The sequence below is a fragment of the Apis mellifera genome, linkage group LG7, assembly GCF_003254395.2.
Source record: "Apis mellifera strain DH4 linkage group LG7, Amel_HAv3.1, whole genome shotgun sequence".
Lineage (NCBI taxonomy): Eukaryota > Metazoa > Arthropoda > Insecta > Hymenoptera > Apidae > Apis > Apis mellifera.
Window position 1 is genome coordinate 8,735,975 of NC_037644.1, and position 24,493 is coordinate 8,760,467.

Here is a 24,493-nt window from a genome sequence, read left to right on the forward strand (position 1 = left end):
AGAACATGAAAACGTAATAAAATAATCGATAATATAGATATATGTAAAGTATTATATGTAAGTAACATTTTTATAATATTTTAAATTTTTAATAAGAAAATATATATCTTTATTTCAATCAATCTTAAAACATAATATAATAAACGTAATATATAAAATTTTTTTTATGTATCAAATTATTTACATTTTATATTATATTTATTTTAAAATTTATAAATAAGAAAAAATTTGTCTTATTTAATAGAGATTTCTTTTAATTTTTTTTTGCTGTCATTTAACCACTTAGCCATCAAGTTTGTAGATTCATAATTTTTTTGTATGCTAGTTATGAGCATCGTGAGCCATTTGATATCAACTTTATGGCTTTTAATTGCAGACCTGTAAACAATTTTAAAATTTTTGAAACATATATGAATATAAATATACATAGCATATATATTTCATAAATGAAAAGAAAAAAAATATCTGGAAGTGTACAAATGAGATGAAATCTAAATATACTCGATGTTAATATATTTGTACAATATTTTTCTCTTTTATTTTAGAGATTAAAACAAACACAAAAATTAATATACAAAAATTTTGGATTTTATTATTTAAGACTTATTTATTAAGTTATAAAGAAATTTAAATTTGCATTAAAGTAAAATAGAGATTAAATTAAATGTCACAATCATTTCATTCTTTGCTTTATCATATAATTCAATTGTTTATATATATATATATGTTTTTCACCCTTAAAAGTACCTCCCTTTTCAAAAATTTTTTATATTTTAAGAGATTAGTGATCCATTTAATTTGATTTAACAAAAATTCAAATTATCAATTTATTCACAGATAGAATTAACTTTAAACGATTTTATTTCTGTTTTCCTTCATTTAATACAAAATAAAATTATATATTATAATAAAATAATTTAATATGTAAGATTTAACATTTGTGCATATTAATTTTCATGTTTATTTTAAATCTCTAAGGATTAGTCCTTAAATTATTTTGTTCAAATATTTTATATGTTAGAACATAATTTTTGTTAAAATAATGCGTCAATTACTCAAGTTTATATATGATTCTAAAATTTTGAGATAAATGTCGCGTTAAAGTTTTTCATAATTCTTTTTTAGAAAAGATATTCTCAGTTTCCTCATTCTATTATTAAATCTTTCAGAAACAATATTTCTATTTTTCAAGATAGTGAAAACGTGAATTGCTTGTCGCTTATAATTTAAAATCTTTTATTTCTGAACAATCAATATTCGACAACTATACGATTCTAAATCGTTAGTTATTATTGCATATTTGCACATAATCATAAATTTTTTAAATTGAATAAGCTTAGGGTAATGCCAACAATTCTTAAAAATTATGTCGTCGCTTACATATATAATAATAAAGTGAAAGAAATAAAAAATATATTTATAAAAGATGATATTTTAATTGATATTTTATGATATTTTATCGAAATTTTAGGTATTTTAGTAATAAAAAAATTAATTAGAAAATTAAATAAAAAAAATTCAAAAATTGAAATTCATTTACAAACCTTGATAAAAATACTGCAATAAACATAGCCCAGCTTTCAATATTACCAGGATAAGTGAAAACAAGTTTTTGCATAGCTATAATATTGGCTGGTACTAAATTTTGCATAAAATAACTATAAGATAGAGCACATGCAACATTTGCATGATTTTCAGAAGTAATATATTTATTAAGGAACAATACTTTCTGAGCACATTTGCTAAACATATGTACATTAGTTTCCAATAATATCCTGAGTAATCGAATCCAATTTTTTACATTACCTGCAAATAAAAAATTCTATTCGAGAACAAAAACAAATCAAATTATATTTTTGGCTTGTAATAAATAATTAATCAATCCTGAGCGAATTGTTAATTTTGGAATAATACTATATTACTTACTAGGATGTGTAAAAATTGCTTTAGAAAGAATAGTAATAGCTTTTTTAACATCATTTCCAATTAAATAAAAATATGCAGATAAATTCACAACATGATAACCATATTCAAGATGATTTTCATATAATTGCAATTCATTTAATACCAATGTAGTTAAATTGATATCACCATGTAATATTCCTAATGATGCAGCTGCTAAAAGGCCAGTTATAACAGGCGGTTGTATTTGTATGCATTGAAAAAGTAAAGTTTTTGCATCATTTACTTTTTGAAAAGTATATGCTATTGCACCCATTGCGCACAGTGCATATGATTTCTCTATTTCTGTATTCGCCAAAAATTGCAGTGTTGTTTCATATGTGGTATATGCTTCTTCATATTTTGCAGCTAAAAATAAAATAAATTTTATTAAATCTTTTAAAGTCTCTTCAAATATGATATTAAAAGTATTATTTTGAATTTAACAGAATATTATCATTCACGTACTAATATATTAATAAATACATATTAATATAAAAATATAATTACCTTTGAATAAAGCCAATGCTAAATGACATTGAGAATTATAATTGATATTTTGAACTGTTTGACATAATTTTATAGCTTCATTATATTTTTTAAGTTTTATTAATACATGTGCTAAATTTACACAGACTAGATCTTTTTTATTATTAATACTATTACATACAGCTACTGCAAATTGTTCTGCAGCTGATTTATAAAGTTTTTGTCTTTGTAATAGTAATCCATATGCATTTCGAGCATAACAATCATTTGGATGATTTTCTATAATATATAATACAAATATATATATATATAATATAACAGAATGTATAAAACTAATATTTATATTTTTAAATTTTAATAAATAAAACAAACAATAATGAAATAATAATTAAAAGAAAAATAAAATAAAAATATAAAGATAATAATATAATAAAAGGATATTTGACAAATTTATCTTTTAATGATATTATTCGAATAATCGAATTTATCAATAATTATAATCGATTGTTAATCAATATTCTAATATTATAAATAATATAAACTTACCTATATACCATGTCATAACATCAGTAGCAGCAAATACAGCATTTTCTGTAACACATATATTTAAACTGTTCTTTTTGGTATCAGAATTTAAAATCATATCAAGTACCCAATGAGTATATCCTATGGCAGCTTGACTGTGATATCCTAATTGTGTTGCATGTCTAAATAAATCCATTGCTTCTTTTCGATGCATCATTTCGGCAATTAAAGCCTGTCCTATCCAACTATTTATGTATGCTGGATCTGCACGCTGAGCTCGAGAATAAGCTTCATTTGCTTTATATAAATTTTCTGTTACAAAAAGTATATACAATTATATCATTGAATTATTCATGAAAATATAATTATAGAGACTATTATTTAAACATTTAATTGCAATTTATTTAATATAAGAGAAAAACATTATGATGATTCTACATATCTTAAAGAAATCTGATGAATCTACATATCTTAAAGTTTATATTATGATTTTATTTTTAAATATTATATTTTTAAATATTATTATTTTTAAATACCTGTATATAGATACAATGTTCCCAAATTACACCATACTATGGCATTATTTATTTCTGTATCAATTGCCATGATATAAGCATGTTGTGCTAATGCAAAGTTTTTTATATATGGTGACATACAAATAACTCCTAAGAGATTCCAATGTATCCATATTGAAGGATTTAATTTAATAGCATGTTTTGCAGCAGCAAGACTTTTACTAGCAAGATTTTTATGATTAATTGATGGATCATATTGTAGTTGCATTAAGTAGCACAAAGCTAAATCATGCCATAGTAAAGCTGATTGTGGAGAAAGAGATAGTGCACAACAATAACATCTGAAAAATATAATATATATTTTATTTATATTTAAAATATATATTTTAGATTTAAACATTGTTAAAAATTTATTTAAATCCATAGATAAACATTTGTTGCAATTATACATATAAGCAAAAGATGGAGTTACAAAATATTGAAATATTACATAAGAAATAGTACATAAAATATATTTAAGAAAAAAATACCGAAAATACCAATAGTGCCAAATGAAAGTGCTGACACAGATTATGCCAGAATATAATAGTAAAATAAATCCTACACTAAAACAAATTATGAAAGAAAGAAAAAAAGTATATAATTTCAAAAAAATATTATGTTGAATTTCCATTATTCATAGATAATAGATATACATGCAATAAAGAAAAATTATTTGATTGATATTATCAAACATTACCATAAAATATATAAAAAGAAAAGAAAAAGAATGCACAAAGAAAAATAAAACTAACTGAAAATTTAATTTATATGCTAAAATTATTTGATAATTATTCATATATAATATATAAAAATTCAATATTAATATATTAATATTTGTAGAAATATACAATTTCATATTATTAATTTGCAATATTAAATTCCTAAATTCACATATATAAGCAACAAACAATACATCAGATAATCCATAGAATACTAATATTATTCAGAGAATTAGAATATAATATAAAAAATCTTAATGTTTTATATATACCTTATAGATAAGGAGAACATATCTTGTTTTTTAAGCAATATTATATTTTCTATATCTTCATATTTTATTAAAATGGATGATACTTTTAAATAACTGTATTTCTCGGGTAATATTGCTACTCTATAACATATATCACCAAGTAACTTCCAAATACAGGATGTATCCTTACGTTCTTTAATAGCTACAATCAAACTATTCATTGCTTGTTGTAAACAATCATTGGCGCGACCCAGAAATTGTTTTGCAGTATATTCTTTTGCTAGTGCTAAACAAGTTTCAGCTAATCCTTTTAAAGCAGGAATATAACGTGATTCATATATTAATATATGTTCAAAATCATTCTTTGCTTCATTATATTGACCAATAATCTATAAAATAATAAAATAATATTTTTTAAAATAATTGTTAAAAATTCCGTAATATTTTAAATAAATGCAATAAATATAATAAAGAAATTTTTAAAAGCAACCAATAAGTAAAATTTTTATAACTAACCAATTTTATATTTGCTAATTGTATCATTGGATATAATGATTTTGGACACAATTCTAACACTCTTTGATAAGATTTTAATGCCGATGTATAAGCACCTCGTATAAAATACGCGTCCGCTAGTGATTCCCAACAATGACTGAAATAAATGATATATTAATAAAATTAGAAATATTTAACTTTAAGATAAAATTAATAAAACTATCTTAGTAAATTTTATTGTATTTTTTTTTAAATAATTAATTATATATATATATATATATATATATATATATATATATATATATAGCAAATAATTTGTAGGAAATTTAAAATTTATAAAGATTTTTACAATATATTGAAAAGAAATATACAGAATTATAATATTGTCATTACAAAATTTTATGTAATTGTATTTTAAGTTTCTGTATATAAAATACTTTAATAATATTGGAATTTTTTAGTTTTAATTTTAATAGTTTATTTTATGAATATTGAAAGTTACTAATTTATAAAATTACCTGTCATTAGGATCAACTCTAATAACATGTTGAAATGCTTTAATAGCTTGTTCTGCATTTCCTTGATCTAGATATTGCAAGCCTAATTGTAACCATGCCCATCTAGGACCACTACCTTGTACAGTTAATACTTGTAGCAATTTGATATTTGCATCCTATAATATATTTATAAATAACATGTCATTATAATAATTGATTTAAAAATGATAAAATATTAGTACATTAATATATTAATAAACAATTATAAATATTATAAATATTTATAAACATTAAATATATATTTATAAAAATATACTAATAAATATATTTTATGATAAAATTCATTGCGCTTACTTGATTTTTAAGAAGTCTATATGCTGTACTTAGACCAATACCAGCTTCTTCAGAATTTGGATTAATTTGTAATGCACTTTGGTAACATTTTCTAGAACGTTCCATATCATTACCATATTCGCGATAATAATGACCTAAATAAACTAGACATTTCCAATTATAACGATCAGCTTTTATTCCATTTAAAAAAGCCATCAAGCTGTAATTATATTCTGCCATTTCCCAATAGATTATACCCAAAAATAACCATGTTTCAGAAGTTTCTAAGACTGAATCAAGAACATTCACAGCTTCATCTAATTGTTTGTTTTGTTTTAAATATAACGCTCGAAGAATATTAGCTTGTGATTTAGTTTCATGTTTTGATTCCAAATTATTCAACAAAATATATGCATTTGGCTGATTTAATAATATACTGAGACGTGCATGAATAAGATCCAACTGCATTGAAGTATGTGTTTTTAAATGCTAATTAAAAATTAAACAAATACATAAGTGCATATAAACGGATAATAAATAAATATTAAAAAATTTATTATAAAGGGCCGAAAGACACTTTTTCATTTTAAAAAATTGTATATTTTGTTTCCAAGAGATTTTTTATTATTTCCTTTCTTAGAAATGAAATTTATTTCACAATCAATTGCTAAATTATTTCAATTTAAAGATGATTTCAGTATGATTTTAATACTACAAATATTCCATTTGTACCCTATATTTGGGTATTAATTAATAAATTCAGAAAATCAAGAATTCAATTAAAAATGAATTTTGTAAATGGAAGAAATTCTTACTTGTTCATATATTTGCAAAGCAGTTTCCCATTTATGTTTATCATTACACCTACTCATTGCTTCAACTAATATTAGTTCCATTTTATATTTTAATTCATCTTTTAATTTATATTCCTTGATTTCTAATATTCGTTTAGCAGCTATTTCTGCATCTTCCCAACAATAAAGTTTCATACTTATTTCACTTAGTGCCATCCAACCATGTATTGAATGCGGTTTTAATACAAGCATATCTTTTAATATTTCTCGTGCTGTAATCAAGTCATTTGATTTTTTTAAATATATTGCTTTAGTAACTGTAGCAATTTCAGACTCTTTATTTAATTTCAGAAGACATTCATAAAATTGTGTCATATCAATATCAGAAAAATTTTCACCTAATATATTTTGTTCACAATAAATAAGACATATATATTCTGAAATTAAAAAAAAAATAATGAGATTATTCTTACATATATATAATTAATTTAAAATTTAAAAGAAATCACAAAATAACTATTAAATATTTTATAAATTTTAGATTCTTTCTTTTTTTCTTTGTTATATTTGTTTTAAAACAAATATTTTTTATATATATTTTAAACATATTTTTATATAACATTCATTATAAAAATGATTTAATTTTTAATAGACATTTAGTCTGATATTAGATTTCAAATTTTCAATTTCATTTTATTTCATTTCTCTTTATAATCTCTTAAATTTTTAAATATAGAATATGCCAATATATATATATATATATTTTTATGTATCTGTGTATAATTTTTGTAATAAAAATAATAATGCAACAATTATAACTGAATTTTTGAATTGTTAAATATCTTATAATTTTATATTTCAAAAATATAGAATAATGAGATATTTAATAATATACAATTAAAAATTATAGAAGTTAAAAAAAATTATTCTGTGTTTATAATATATATTAATTGTAAACAAAACTATAACAATAATATTTTAAAATATTCAATATAAATTTAATATAATCTATGTAAAAATTTTCAAAAAATAATAAAAAATATTTTTATATTTTTATACATTAATTATTAAAAAAGTTAATGTATTATTTTGAATATTTTACCTAATGATATTATATCTTGTGGAAATTGTTGATGCATATTTATAGCTTCTTTCATTAAAATAGTTAATTCATCTTTGTCATATAATATTTTCAAATATTTTTTATAAAAATGTTGTTGTTCAATTGCATCAAGATCAGTAATTGAAGATTTAAAAACATTTTTTAATAAATCTTGATATTTATCTAACTTATTAATATTATCTAATAAAATTCTTCCAAGTACTTTATCAATCATTTTAATTTTATTATCATCCAATTCTTTTTGTAATTCACTTAAATATTCAATGCATTGATTTAGAGTTGCAACATCTTTGAGTTGTAATGAAAGTTCTGAGATTTTATTCAAAATAAATGTAAACTTAGAATCACTGAAAATAAATTATTAAATAATACATTTGAAATATAAGATTTAAAAGATAAATATAATTTTAAATATTATTTAATATTATATTAATTAATTATATGCAAATATTATTTAATAATAAATCTTAGAATAATTTTATGAAATATATAGAATATTTTTATACCTTTCAATCTGTAAAAGTTTGCAATAAGCCAATATTAATTTGTTATAACAATCATTATCATCCAAATTTTTTTCATAATAAGTTATTAAACCATGCCAAGCTAATGGATTATCTGCTTGAATTTGTATACCTTTTTGAAGAATTAATGGTACTTGTGATTTATATTCATCTATTTCTTTCATTGCAGCCGCCAATAACATAAGTGCACCATAATTACATTGATCTTTTTTTAATATCTTTTTACATTTTTTAATCACATCTAAATATTTATTTTCTTTAAATGCTGCACGAGCTTCTTTTAAAGTTATTTTTATTTCATCTGACATTTTTGTATTAAAAATTTGTCATTAATTAAAAAAAAAAAAATTAAACATGTGTGTCTAAAATTTAAATCAGATATATAAACAATTTTATATGTAATGTAATTTTTATATCTAAATATTAATATTATATTTAATTAAATATATTTAATATATTTTTTTATAAAAATCTTAAAAAGCTTTATTCATAACCAAATACTATAATATAATTTCAAATATATATTATTCATAATGTTTATTTTTAAGTTTTATTTTAAAATTTTTAAAACTTTTATTTTACATATCTTTACATTTTTTAATCTATATACATCACAATCACATCGTTGCAATTCAAATAAAAAATATATATAAAAACACAAAATAAAATACGTACAACCTTTTTTAATTCCATTATTATATAATGAATATTTCGTTTAAATTGAAGATATTTTAATATAAATATTTTTCATTTAAATTTTTATAATATTATTATATTATAAAATTTTTTAAAGAAAAATTCTTTTATGAACTATTATAAATTGTACGGCCACAGGCCATAGATAGCAAACAGAATAGATATTACATATTACAGAATAGACAATATTTAAATTTACTTTTTATTATAGTTAAAAAAGTTTCAGAGAATCATTTTAATATCATTTTGATGTTATAAAATTTGATAGTGATTGAAATTAAGTTTTATGAAATTATAAATGAAATACATGTATAACAAAATATTTTATATTAGATTTTATAAAATTAAAAAAATAAACAAAAATAAACAAAAAAAATTTTATCACAAAAATAAGAATAAGAATTATATCAATATATTCTTTTTTATTGATCTTTATTGATCTCTTTTTGAATTTGAATAATTGTTAAACAGTTAATCATTTTAAGTTATTTTTTTTTTATATATTTTTTATGATCTTCAATTCTAATTTTTTAATTATATGCAATTTTTGAATTACACAATATATGAATATGAATTATATGAAAAGTATTTTTTACATTTCGATTTTTTATGTTTTTGTATTTATCTGTAAATTTTGACAAGGAGAATTATAAATCAAAATATCCACATAAGTATGTATATAATAAGACACGTAATAGTTTTGAAAAAGAATCGAAAATGCGTTAAATTAACATTTCGTACATCGTTTGTAGACATGTATAAATACGTATAAAAAATTTAATATGGAAATAATAGGGAAATAAAATATGGAAAAAGAATAAACATAAAGAAAAACATAATTTGAGAATTAATCTTATCTTTAACGCTATAAATGAAAGATATATAAGCAAAGATAGCAAATAATGGGAAAAAAATTTTAGCTTTATTGAACACAAAAAATATTTCTTTAAAGATAGAGTAATATAGAATAAGAATTTAGGATTAGCGCTATCTTTTGATTGTTAGAAAGATGTAAGAAAGTTGTTTTGGATATTTAAGAGATGACGCTGATAGTTAATTTTTATATTATTTATAATTTATATATACATGATGCATTTATAATCATAGTGTTTTTTACGCGATTTAATATGTTATAATCTAAATATGTATACAAAATTAAATTACTCAAGAAATAAAAAATAAAAATTTTGTGCTTATATATTTCATAATTTTAAAAATTGAAACGAAAATATTATTTATTATCATCTTAATAAATTTTTTAATTTTTTTTATATCTTATTTATAGTTTTTATAATAAAATGAAGTTTTAAAGTTTTAAATTAGTTTTTATTATTAAATGCCATTCAATTGTTTTTTATACTGAATTGATAATGGAACAAAATGAAATTGAAAAGGGAATTATTAGTAAACTACCAAATTTTTAAAATCTAAAAAAACATATTATATTAGATTTATTTATATTTATTTATTTATTTATTTTGTATTCGTCCATGATATATTTGATAATTTTAGATCACGGATTGGATATTTTATATCACTTAGATTATAATATGTTAAAAAATATAAAGAATTTTTTTTTGAAGTGAGTATTTTAGAATATATAACACAAAATAACATAATATTATATTCTGTTTCTGTCATGTATATTCTGTTTCTTATCTATAGATTTATAATCTATGCTATATTACCTATATTCTACACATATGTGAGTACAGTCAGTTTCTGTATATCATCTAGTAAAACATGGTAGTATGAGAATTTTTTATAGTGTGGGTAATATGAAATAACCAATAGTTTGTTTGTGGTAGTGATAGTTCGTAATTCTACGCGTCATATATGGGCAGATGTAGAATTGTATTCATTGCAATAAAATTATTATATTAAATATTGTGTATTATTATAAATTAATATGTGCATTTCGATAATTAAATAGATTTATTTTTCATTACAAATCGATCTGTTAAATATAATGTAGAAATGAAGTTTTTATGTCATTATTGTTTTCTCAGAAATATGGTTATATTTAGTATATGACGACTTCAGTGTTTTGGAGCACGGAGCAGTGCCACTCCCTTATAATATTTATACAATATTTTTATTGTATCTGATAATTGGAAAAATGGAAGATATTTTTCAATGGTGTCGTGAAGGCAATGCTATGCAAGTGCGTGTTTGGTTGGATGACACTGAACATGATATGAATCAAGGGTAAATAAAAGAAATTTAAAAAAAAAATGTTATTTTTTGTTTTTTTTTTATCTTGTTTTGGGATTAAATTTAAAAACATTTTTATTGCTCTTACTTAAATTGTTTTTTAATTTTTATTTGTTTAATTAATTATATAGGATTAATTTCATTCATTATTTATATATAGAGATGATCATGGATTTAGTCCACTCCATTGGTGTTGCAAAGAAGGACACTTAAAATTGGCAGAATTATTAGTTAGTAGAGGAGCACGTATTAATGCCACTAATAGAGGAGATGATACTCCTCTTCATCTTGCTTCTGCTCATGGACACAAAGAAATAGTTCAATTGGTAAAATATATTTAATGCATAAAATAAAATGAAAAAAGATTTTAAAAATAAATTTTTAAAAATTTAATGAAATTTATAGTTGCTTAGAAATCGTGCAGATGTCAATGTTACAAATGAACATGGTAACACTGCTCTTCATTATGCATGCTTTTGGGGTGATCAAGCAGTTGCTGAAGAATTAGTAGCTGCTGGTGCTCTTGTATCCATTGCAAATAAAGATGGAGATACTCCTTTAGATAAAGCACGAGGTCACTTAGCCAAAAGATTACATGGTAAAAATATTAATATTTAAATTTTAAAAAATAGTTATTTTTTTAAATTATAAATTTTGGAAAAAATTAAATTAAAATATATGATTAATAGTTAAAATTTAAAATGTATAATTAATATTTAATTTTAGGAAATTATTAGTCTCAATGAACTTGACTAATTTCACAAATGATAAATTAATTATTATTTACTTATACACAATCTCTTATAATACTGTAATTAATATTAATTGATTGTATATGAGAAAATAAGTCAAAAATGTAGAATAAAATTTTTTTATTTGAAGTTTTGTTTTCAAGATCAAATTTAAAAAATTTATATAGTAAATATAGTATATATATTATAAGTATTATAAGTAAAATTATTTTAGATATTCAGATTATTTTTTTTATATAAAATTAATCTATTTTCTTACAGGATATTCTGTATATTTGTGATTAACAAATTATTACATTATTGATTATTTAGATTTAGCTGTAGAATATGGACAAGATTTAAAGAAAATTCAATTTAAAGATCAAAGCTGGCTAGGTCTAAAAACTAGAAGTCGTAAGTAATGATTATATTAAATCAGAGAATAGATCAAAAAATAATATAATTAATGATCTATAATAATAAATTTATTAATCTATAATAATAACTTTTATTTATATTCAGGTGATGCTACATTATCGCGACATAAAGGAATAAACATGGCAGATCTATCTTTACATACTCGATTAGCTAGTACACCAAGTGGTGAAACATGGCGTGGACGTTGGCAAAATAATGATATTGTAGCAAAAATTTTGAATATACGTGAATGCACGGCTCGAATTTCAAGGGACTTTAATGAAGAATTTCCGAAATTACGAATTTTTTCACATCCCAATGTACTACCTGTACTTGGTTGTGTTAATCAACCACCAAAATTGGCTACAGTTTCGCAATATATGGCACGTGGAAGTTTGCATAGGCTTTTACATGGAGGTACAGGTGTCGTTGTTGATACTGCGCGTGCACTTAGGCTTGCTCTTGATGTTGCAAGAGCTATGGCATTTCTTCATGGGCTTGAAAGACAAAATAGATGCAGATTTCATCTCAATAGTAAACATATAATGGTACATATTTTATTAATGACGATATTTTAGTAATATGTAAAAATCAAAATAAAAATATTTCTATTTGCAGATAGATGAAGATTTAACAGCTCGCGTAAATATGGCGGACTCGAAATTTTCATTCCAAGAAGTAGGTCGAATTTATGAGCCAGCATGGATGTCTCCAGAAGCTTTAAGTAAACGTCCAGCAGATATAAATCTCGAGGCCAGTGATATGTGGAGTTTCGCTGTTTTATTATGGGAACTTGCGACTAGAGAAGTTCCATTTGCAGATCTTTCGCCAATGGAATGTGGCATGAAAGTTGGTTAATTTTTATACATAATTAATTTAAGTTTTTATTTTATTATATAAATCTTTATTAGTATAAATTCTTTCTTGCATTTGTTATAGATCGCACTAGAAGATTTACGCGTTAGTATACCTCCAGGAATTTCACCACATCTTGCTAAGCTTATTAGGATTTGTATGAATGAAGATCCAGGGAAACGTCCATCTTTTGATATGGTCGTTCCTATACTCGATAAGATGAAACGTTAATTTTTGAACAAAAAATTTTTTATATCGTTAAATTAAAAAAAGAAGGAAAAGAATTATATATTTCCAAAGAAACGTAAAGAGCTTAATCAGATTGCGCTTATAAAACGTCTCGATTGTTAGTTTCAATTAATCTGTGTCAGATTGTCTCATTGCTTCGATTAAAATGACTGAAGTATATTTTTATACAATCGTATTTGAATAAATAATGTGCCTTGAAAAACTTTCATAATATAATATTCATATATTATAAGCAATATTGTTCATTATTTAAAACGTCCATATATGTTTTATAATTATATTCATATTTTTGAAATAAATATTAATTCATTTTTTATATATATATATATTACAATAATCAATTTTATATAGTTATTAATTTTATTTACCGTTTATTGAATATTAATTATATAAGTTTGCATATTTAATATAACAATTTTCTTGGATTATTTTATTTCAAATATGGCCAGCTTATATTATATTAATATATTATATTAATGTTAAAAATTTATCTAAACAATATTAAATCTTGTAATTTTAAAATATTGTATATTATAAAATTAAAACGAATAAAATTACAGAATGTTTGTTTTATTTAGATTCGTATTATATAATTTTGAAAGATTAAAGATATCAAAAAAATTTTCTTATAAAGTTATTTGACGAAAATTATGATATAGAAATAAATTTTTTTTATTAATTGGAATTATTTTAAAGATTTCAAAGCCACTTTTTTCTTTGTAAACAATGTACTATACTTTTCTATTCCTAGTAAAATTTTATCCTAGCGAATAATAAAAAAAATTTACATTATAATACTTATATATTGGACTATAATAGCTGGTCAAAGTACATTTGCATCGAAATCGTTGAAAGATAAAACACGCATCTCATTGTTCTAGTGAGTATTTTATTTTAATTTAAAATTTAACTTGTTAATAAAATTATTAGCAATATTTCATTGCTTAAAAAAAATTTAATTAATACTATTAATAAAATTAATATTAATAGAAATAAAAATTTTTTAATTAATATCAATTATTATTTAAATTTCTTGTCATTTTATAGTGTTGATATTATATATACTTGATATTAATATTTTTTATTATTTTGTTTCATATTAATATAATAAATATGAAAAATTATACAATTATAATTAATATAAATTTTTATATTGATTTTATATATAAATATATATATATAAATATATTTATATTTTATATAATACATATAATATCTAAAAATATATATAAATAATATTAGAAACATAAATAATGAAAAGATATATAAAAAAAATTATGAAAGATTGAAGTGATTCTAGCGCTAAAATGACAAGTTTACTTTAATAATTTGATGATTTCAATCAATATTAATTGTATCAATATAAACTATATCATTTTAAAAACCTCTTATAATATAAATTTATTATTTGACGAATTTATATTAAGAATCATTGAAATCATTTATATTACTATTATTTTTTATTTATAATAGAAAAATATAGCATTTAAAAAAAAATCGAAATTATTTTTGAGAATTTTTTACTTATAACAAAAAGATCTTTTTCACATTATGAATCTTTTTTTAATATACATAAAGACATAAAATTCACATGAATATGAAGTTTATATGAAGTATATGAAGTTTCTTCTAATTCTAAAAATAGAAAATAATCAAATTTAATCAAAATTTACTATTGCCCCACTCTATCCCTCTCCCCACTCGATTTGTAAGTATATTTCTAGTTTCAATTCTTATCTTCTATTCTGTTCTTATATAACATATTCAACAACATATTAAACAAACTTCAATTTGATATATCTATAAGAACAAATGGAAATTATATAATTATATCTTATATTTTATACGTAGTTAATTGTATTATTTCTTTATATATGTGCAGTATATTATAACGTTTCAATATTTTTAAATTTTTTCTAAATGTGAGATTATAATTGATAAAATTTGTAATAATAATAAAAACATATTTTCTATTAAATGTGTAATTTTTATGCAGAAGATATCGAGGAACAGAAAGAAAGAAACTTGGTTAACAATGAACAAACAAATAGTAACTGTAAAACAAGGGAAATTAGCAGGAGCAGTGCTTAAAAGTGCGTTAGGATCGTTATACATCGCTTTTAGAGAAATACCTTTTGCAGCTCCTCCTATTGGAGACCTCAGATTTAAGGTATATATATATATAATATATTTTATATTTTATATTGCTTCACATTGCTAGAGCTTATGATAGCAGCCATATTTCAAATATTTGTCAGAAATTCGAAATATATTTTATTTTGTATTAATATATATAATATATACATTTTATATATACAAATTTAATATAATTATATTTTTTATGCATTAATATATTATTATATATATGTATTTAAATATAATATAATGTATATATTAATTATATTATTTATATATTTATTATAATAATATTAATTAATTAAAAAAACTCATGGAAGATTTATGAATTTTTAATTTAAGATATATATATTTGACATTTCAAAAAAATTTGAAAATTCAATTTATATCAATTTATAGTTATATTATATTACTTAAATGTTGATTATGAAAATATTTATATTTGTATCATGTATCACTATATTTAGAAAAATATATTTTTGAATTTTTTATGAATAACAGATTATTTATATTCAGAATATTCTATAATTAATGATAGAGTTTTGAGATAAAAAAAAAGTAAAAATAAAATTTTTTAAAATTTGAGGCTTTTTTTCAAATAAAACAATTTTGAAAAATTTTTAAGTATAATTAAAATTGATTATTTACAAATTAAATACGAATAAATTATTGATTAATTTAAATAAAAATAAGCAAAATGTAAAATATAATTTTATCATTTATATTCTTTTGAAATTGTTTATAATAATATATAATTTTAAAAAAAGAATTGTAAGTAAGCGAATTTTCAAATTTAAATTTCTTGGAAACTTACTTGTAAATATTACTTGTAAAATTATTCTACATATTTTTATCTTATCTTTATATGTTATAAATAATAAATTATGATTAATTTATTCTTATTTATTCTAAAAAATAGCCAATTTTATTTATTTTTATTTGTTTACATTTAAAAATTTTTAAACTTCAATTTTTTATTCATATTATTTACATCATTTAAAATTTGATAAATAGGTCTATGTTATGTAAATGATGTTTTTATCTTGATAAGGAAATATTCATCGGCGCATTATTGAAATTGTAATTTTTTATGTACATTTCAAAATAATATGTACATTTTAAAAAAATACTCATTTCAAAACAATGTACATTTCAAAACAAAATTGGCACAAAACATTTCAAAATAAAATTAAAATTGTTAAAATTAGGTTTAATTTATCATAGAATTGTTTTAATGAAATTTAATCAATCTTATCTCTTGAATGTTTTATGCTTTACATTAAAAATAGACAATTTATAGACAATTTATCAAAGAATTGTTTTAGTAAAATTTAATCTTATCTTTTGAAGGTTTTATGCTTTATATTAAAAATAGACAAGATTAGACATTGAATTATATTTAAACATTTATAATTTTTGATAAAATGATTTCTTACTACTACTTACTTACTCTTCTACATTAAAACTCATAATTGACTTGATAAAATAACTTTCTAATTTTAATTTATTTTTGCAATATCTCTTTTATACAATACATTAAATATATATATGTAATATAAAACTTAGAAAAAAAAAAAAATGAATTTTTCAAAATCTCTTCCAAAATGAAATTTATCCAATAATTTGATAATTTTAAATAATTTAGATATTTGATATTTCAAAAATTCATTTAGACACTTTAAAAAAAATTTAAAAATTCAGTTTACAATTAATTTACAGTTAATTTAGTTATATTATTTGAATATGAAAAGGTGATGAGTATGAAAATATTTATGTTTTCATGTACACATCATATTATTGAATTATTCATAAATAAAATAATAATTTAACTTCTATTCTAATAATCTTTTAACGAATTCTTGATATATTTTATTTTTTTCGTGATAAAAAGCAAAATACGATTAATATGTTCTCTGTTATTTCTAATCCCTTATTAATTTTAATAATACACACTATATTTAAGTAATATAGTTAATAATTCACACTATAAGTAATATTTGTTAATTTTAGATTTTTAATTTCTTTTCTCTTTAAATTAGGATCCACAACCACCTCAGCCATGGACTGGTATCAAGGACACCTCCCAATTGAAAACATATATATGTTCACAGCAAGAGGAGGTTGAACCTTTCAAATTCTTCGGCAATGAAGATTGTCTTTACTTAAATGTTTACACCAATTCCCTTAATCAATCGAAACCAGTTATGTTTTGGATACATGGTGGCGCATTTGTAGTAGGCAATTCAAGTTTTCAAAAAGGTTCAAGACCTGATTATTTACTCGCGAAAGATGTCGTTGTTGTTTCAACTAACTATAGACTTGGGGCATTCGGTTAGTTTTATTTTACTCATATATATATATATATATATATATATATATATACTTTTTTTCAAATTTTAAAAGTATAAAACAAAGAAAAACAGCGAAAAAAATATTTTTCACTTAAAAATTTTTAATTTAAGGATTTTTAAATCTTGGCCATCGAGTCGCGCCAGGAAATCAAGGGCTGAAAGATATAATCGCTGCTTTGAAATGGGTTAAGGAGAATATTTCCAACTTCGGCGGAGATCCTAATAACGTTACCATTTTTGGCGTCAGCGCTGGAGGAGTTTTAGTTCATTCTTTGCTTTTATCGCCATGTGCACGCGGTAACAATCGATTTCGATTAATTAATTTTATATAAATGATTTTTGTAAATGATTTCTATCTAAAAAAAAAAGAAAAAAAAATTAATTTAATTAATTCTTCTTAATGGAATGCTGATTTTTATTAGGATTATTTCACAAAGCGATTATGCACAGTGGATCGATACGATGCTCTTGGGCCATGAATCAAAGTCTTCCTGAACGTGGCTTTAAACTGGCTTCTCTTCTCGGAAAAGATTCTTGCGATCCTGAAGAGGTGGTGAAATTTCTACGAACGGTGCCAGCCGAGGATATTGTCAAGGCTCAAGCTTCTGTTCTCACGCGCGAGGCAAACAATTCTTTTTTTCTTTTTTTCTTTAACTTATATCTCGATATATTATCAGAAACGATTAATTAAAACGAAGGGAAATTTCGTCTCTGTAGGAAACGTTATCCCATAATCTTGCGTTTGGAATCAATAACGACGAGGTAGCAGAGAATCCTGTATTACCAGAACCCATCGAACAATTGTTGAAGAAAGATGCCGATGTCCCGGTCATAATTAGTTACACGTCGCACGAATTCATTATGTTTATGAAAGGTGAATTTTGTTCTAAGAAATCATTAATGCACGAGCATCGATATTATTATTATTATTATTTTTTATTGTTTTCAGATATAAGCGAAAAATCGTTGTCCATTTATAACGAATATCTACCCACGCACGTGAAAACTTTGGGAACGTTGAAGAAGTTAGGAGACGAGGAGATAAAAAATTTATTCAATGTGGTGAAAGATCGATATTTTGAGGGGAAACCGATCGATAAAGAGAAATTATACGGTCTATCAAATTTTATGACCGATACGTTCTTCGGTATTCCAGCGATATTAATGTTAGAAGATCGAGTGAAGAGATTAACTGCGCCTAATTACTTTTGTAAATTTTCATACATTGGCAACGAGAAAACATCCACGGATCTCCTAGTGACGCGTCACATTTCTGGTGAGGCCGTAATTTTTCTTTCTTTTTTTTTTTTCAATTCATTATGATCTTTTTTTCATGAAAAGCAAAATATTTAATTTTTGTGTCAAGATATTAAAAGATATTGAATTTTTAGGGGCATCTCACGTGGACGATATCGCGTATTTGTTATATTTGCCGAAATGTAAAACTGAAAATCCGGATCCACCTGCGGTTGGAACGAAAGACAGGATCACCTTGGAACGAATGACCAGGATGTGGACAAATTTTGCTAAAACAGGGTAAATGTGAAACATGATTTTAAATTTTAATTTATTTTTGGTGATATTAATAGAGATCGGAGAGACAAGAAAAATTTACATATACAAAAATATCTAAAATTAAAAATTTATTTATTAAGTCTTAACAAGTAAATATCCCTAATTCTAAGAAATTCAAAAACTCTTAGAATATGTAAATATTACTTGTAAATATGTATTACCTAATTTTTTTTTGCTATCGAAAATTATTTCAAGGGGAATCAATGAAATCAATTCGCAAACTAAATAAGAAATACAGAGAAAGTTTCCAGACAAAAATTGTTTTTTTTTTTTATAAGGATTAATCGTCTAATGAAACATTTATTAATTATTTATTAAAATAAATGAATTAATAATTTTTTGATAAATTTATTTTTCAAAAAAATTGTCAAAGTTTTACAGAATAAATACTTTTTGTTTTTAATAAGTATATATTGTTGAATTTTCAAAAATAGGATAATTAATATTATATACTTCTATCTTTTATTAAACATTGGATCAATCAGATGAGAAAAAAAAGAAACTTATACATTATAAATATTTTATAAGATCTTTTTATCTTTAACATAATCATTAAACTTTTTTATTTTTTACTTAAGTCGAACGTTTATGTAACCTTCATATTTAACATAAAAAATTATTCAACTAAAAAATTATTAATTAAAGAATTATTTAATGAGCGATTAGCAAATAGAAAATTTTGAAATTTTATTATTGAACTCTTGAACCGATCATCTACATTACAAAATAGTATGTATCTTTCGTCAACATGTAAAAATATTTACATTACATTAAGAAAGACGTAGAAGTATCTATATATAATTGCCTGATGTATAATTCATATATTTCGAAAAACTTGTATGGAAATTTTCCTATGTTTTTTGAAAAATTTTATCATCATGAAGAATAATTTATAATATTATCCATGTTTCTTTTATTCAATCATTCTTCATTAATCAAATATCTTCTTTTATTATTTTATATTCAACATAAAAAAAAAAGATAAAGAAATTTGACTGTATTTTATATTGCATAATTATTATTTCAATTGTTAAAACTTCACTTTTTTGAAAAACAAATTAAAAAAAGAATTGTTAATTTTTTTGTTTTTAACTTACTTTTAATCGTATAATTAATTAATAAATATTTTATCAAATGATAGTTCTTATAAAAGTTGATCTTAAATTTGCGTAAGACACGTATACATAAATACTAAATATCTTCTAACGTTTCGTAATTTTTTTCTTTCATTGTGAATTTGCATTAGAAGTGATACGAAGTAGAGTTAGACAATTTTATCTCTTTTTCATCTTATCTTATTTTCTTCTCGCTTTAATTATTTGCTAACTTAATAGATGAATCTCAATTGAAACTTTTATATATATTAATATTTATATTTTGAATCGATTTTACAAAAAAAAAAAAGAAAAATTACAAAAATATGTCCTGTGAAAAAAATATAATTAACGATTATATTTTGTATGTTTAATTTAGGCAACCTACCTCGATTCAAGACGAGTTTGTTAATGTCAATTGGAAACCTGCAACGGCGAATGATCTTTGCTATTTGGATATAGGAAATGAATTGTGCCTATTGCCTCTTCCATCCCATCTTTTATCATCCAAATTATCTTAATGAATGAAAAATTAATATTTTTCAAATTTTAATTTTTTTTCCTTCATATAATTTTAATTTTTTAATTTTATATATAATTTACAACAATATGTATCTGTATTAATTTTCTTATTTTGATTAGATATATATATATATGTACCTGTATTAATTTTCTTATTTTAATTAGATACATATATATATATATATATATAAAATACATACACACACACACACATATATATAAATAAGGAAGTTTTAAAGCATTATTAGATTTAGATTATTTTGATTATCAATACTTGGAATGCTTTTTACATGAAAACATTTATATTAAAAACTTTTTATATTAAAAACATCTCTAAAAGAATTGTAAATGATAAGATAGATTCTTTTCACTATATGTATACAATATATTTCATTTAAGATAACATATAACTTTTCAATCATGATGAATGAAATGAAAAAATATATTAAATGAACAGTTATGAATATTGAATGTGCAATAATAATGATTAATTATAACATTTATGTCTTTATATATTGTCTTTATATATTTATGTCTTATATATTCATAAGATAATAAATAATAATTGATTTTTGTTATGGATAGATAATAGATATATATATATATATATATATATATATTTTTTTTTTTATAGTATATAATCTTCTTTTATAAATTTTTGATCTTCCTTTTGTCCTCTTTAGATTCTATTAAGATAAATTAAATTGAATTACGTTTAATTATGTCGTAAATATTGTTTAATTCTTTCATCCAAATTGTCCCACTGATGTCAAATTTCTAATCATCTGTTAACTCAACAAATTAGGAATGAAGTGATTAAAAGTAAGATTAAAAAATAAATTTTAAACGCTTATAACTTATATATACAATAATATTTTATCAATTAAAACTTAAATTTTTATTATTAAATATTATAAAATAGAATTTAATTCTAATTTTATGTAATAACTTATTAATATATTAAAAAAAAAAATCTTCTAGCAATAATATATAATTCACAAGCGATTATAAATTGATATGATGCTAGTAATCTTTTCAAAGAAAAATTTTTTATTATGTTCAATTAATAAAACGTTCAAATAATAAAATATTGCTTTTGATCAATACGTTTTCTTATATTTGTATTTTTATCTATTTTTTTTATATACATTATACATTTCCATTTATATCAAAACTATGAAGCAAAACTGTTATCATATTAATTGATGTTTTATCATTTTTAATTATAAATTATGCAACATAATGATATTTTAATTAAATAATGTATTTCTAAATAATAATAATGCTAATAATACTTTATATCGAAAGATTACATTATCGATTTCATAAGTGTTGTTTAATTTCTTCGTGAAATATTATTTTTTATTAAAAAAATTTAAAACTTACAATCTTGAACCATGGCAAAAAAAACATAATTACAAATTAATGAATATATCTGTTCATAAATGATGAGATGTTTTGAAAAATTACGTTGTTTAAAAATATATTGGTAATAAATTATAAAACAACAAGATTATTTATATTTATATCCACATATAATTTGTTTGATTAATCAAAATCTTGTTTTATTTTGGATTTATGGTATAATAAATACATAATAGGTTCATTTGATGATAAACTTTAAACAAAAAACATTGTGTCGATTCAACTCAATTATAAATTCCGTTTTTTATTAGTTTTTGTCATTTAATAGGGGTCAATAGGTGGATCTAAAATCATTCTTGAGAATAAGATTCTTTTGATGTTTTAAATCAGTTTTAACTTAAAAAAAAATAAAAAATAAAAAATAAATACACTGTTATTTATTTCAGTGATTGCATTGCATCTCTATCTTTGTTTAATGCAGAGATGGAATTAAATAAGGAAGATAAAAAAAATATAAATATAAATAGAAAATATAATATAATAAATTTATCTTCGAATTTGAATGGTATTAATATTCTATTATATATAATATATTTCATTATGCATATATATTTTAAAATTTTAATCATATTTTTAATCTTATATAAATTTCATTTTTCTCTTTATTTCATTATGTATATGGAATAATATGTAATCATATTTTTAAAAGTATCTAGATTATCTAATTTTATATTGTATACAATATAACAGTTTTAAGTGTTTAAACATGATATTAAAATATCAGAAATATGAAAAAAAAAAAATATTAATATTTATCAAATGAAAAATTTTATGTGAAAAAGAAAATATCATAATATTATATAAGTTGTTGGAAAATTTTAGAAAAATTAGAATTAAAGTTTCAGATAGAAAACTCTACATGTATAAAAAATTGGATTTATTTTTTATTATATGTTCTTATAATTAACATTTAGACGTGTATTTTTTTACAAATCATTTTTGAATTATTAACTTTCAAGATTTATTATATCTAAAGATATCTAATAAAGATTGTTTAATTAAAATTTCATCGTGATGGTCCTAGAGAATCGATATTTTGCCCAATATAGAATTTCATATGGAACAAGAAAAAAGAAATATGTTGTTTGACAAGATTTATTTGCCCATTACATATAAAAAAAATCCTGGTTAAATAAAAATTTTTAAAATTAATATCATGGCTATCAAAATAAATTATATTGCTATGTATTTCTTTCTATGGAAATAAACATAAAACAAATATTACACACTTATTATATATTTATACATTTATATTATGTATATATTATATCTTATTTCGAGAATATAATGGAATCATATCAATGTATAATAATGCAAAAATAATGCAAAAATGAAATGTTAAAAAAGCAATTCTAATAAAAATTACAGAAATGTGTTTATTTAATGTAATATTTAATAACGAAATACACATTATTATATTATAGAATTAATTATATATAAAAAATAATAAAGCAAAGAATTTTTATGTTCAAATGGCCAAGCAATTTGCAAAAAACAATACGTAAATAATATGTATAATACGTAAACTTAGAAAGTTGATAACATTGAAGTTGATTCATAAGAAAATACATAAATCTTTATAAAAAAATAGATAAGCTCGCAATGAGGCATTTATTGCCAAGGGTATCATATCAAAAGTTTTTGATAATATCTCAGAAATTAACGAAGATTCGAAGTTAAAATTTTATATTCAAGTTTTTTTTCCCCCCTCTTTTCCTATTCCTTAAAATTTCAGATCATTTGAAAAAAAGATTGCAAAGATTGTTTTTCTCATATTTTCTTTGACAGATTTTAATCAAGATTTATCAATTATATTATCAATTAAGAATCGATTAATTCTTAATTTTCTTTAAACAATAAATGTTAAATCTTTTTATAAATAATCTTTTTATATATATTATTTTCAGCATATATGTAATATATACAAATATATTTTACATATATTTTCATATTCATATATTAGTTACATATATTGATTAT

At 21.1% G+C, this 24,493-nt stretch overlaps 3 protein-coding genes across 5 annotated transcripts; 2 read left to right on the plus strand and 1 right to left on the minus strand.

Moving 5' to 3' along the window:
• Window positions 1-90: 90 nt before the first annotated feature.
• LOC412454 (tetratricopeptide repeat protein 37) lies at window positions 91-8,568 on the minus strand. Of its 2 annotated transcripts, XM_026442006.1 has the most exons (14): window positions 8,361-8,459; window positions 8,231-8,238; window positions 7,704-8,071; window positions 6,623-7,038; window positions 5,829-6,296; window positions 5,496-5,650; window positions 4,999-5,134; window positions 4,504-4,871; window positions 3,492-3,811; window positions 2,977-3,267; window positions 2,452-2,709; window positions 1,927-2,310; window positions 1,545-1,806; window positions 91-378 (listed from the first exon to the last, which is right to left on the minus strand). In XM_026442006.1, exons 3-14 carry the CDS (start codon window positions 7,936-7,938, stop codon window positions 234-236), a joined length of 3,438 nt encoding a protein of 1,145 aa, XP_026297791.1. In that variant the 5' UTR covers window positions 7,939-8,071; window positions 8,231-8,238; window positions 8,361-8,459; the 3' UTR covers window positions 91-233. The 2 variants fall into 2 exon arrangements, with proteins under 2 accessions (XP_026297791.1, XP_026297790.1); XM_026442005.1 differs by having other exon boundaries at window positions 8,231-8,568.
• Window positions 8,569-10,669: 2,101 nt separating this feature from the next.
• Window positions 10,670-13,433, plus strand: LOC413354 (integrin-linked protein kinase homolog pat-4). Its single transcript, XM_006564290.3, has 7 exons — window positions 10,670-11,152; window positions 11,319-11,484; window positions 11,564-11,756; window positions 12,223-12,303; window positions 12,412-12,854; window positions 12,925-13,155; window positions 13,246-13,433. The coding sequence occupies exons 1-7, from the start codon at window positions 11,064-11,066 to the stop codon at window positions 13,390-13,392; spliced, it is 1,350 nt and encodes a 449-aa protein (XP_006564353.1). The 5' UTR covers window positions 10,670-11,063; the 3' UTR covers window positions 13,393-13,433.
• Window positions 13,434-14,242: 809 nt separating this feature from the next.
• On the plus strand, window positions 14,243-21,087 carry LOC726134 (carboxylesterase). 2 transcript variants are annotated; one of them, NM_001142609.1, is given in 9 exon segments: window positions 14,243-14,290; window positions 15,407-15,580; window positions 17,586-17,877; window positions 18,009-18,194; window positions 18,320-18,519; window positions 18,615-18,771; window positions 18,847-19,173; window positions 19,289-19,433; window positions 20,946-21,087. In NM_001142609.1, coding segments are annotated over 8 exon segments (1,584 nt in total). In that variant the 5' UTR covers window positions 14,243-14,290; window positions 15,407-15,445.
• The last annotated feature ends 3,406 nt before the right edge of the window (window positions 21,088-24,493 follow it).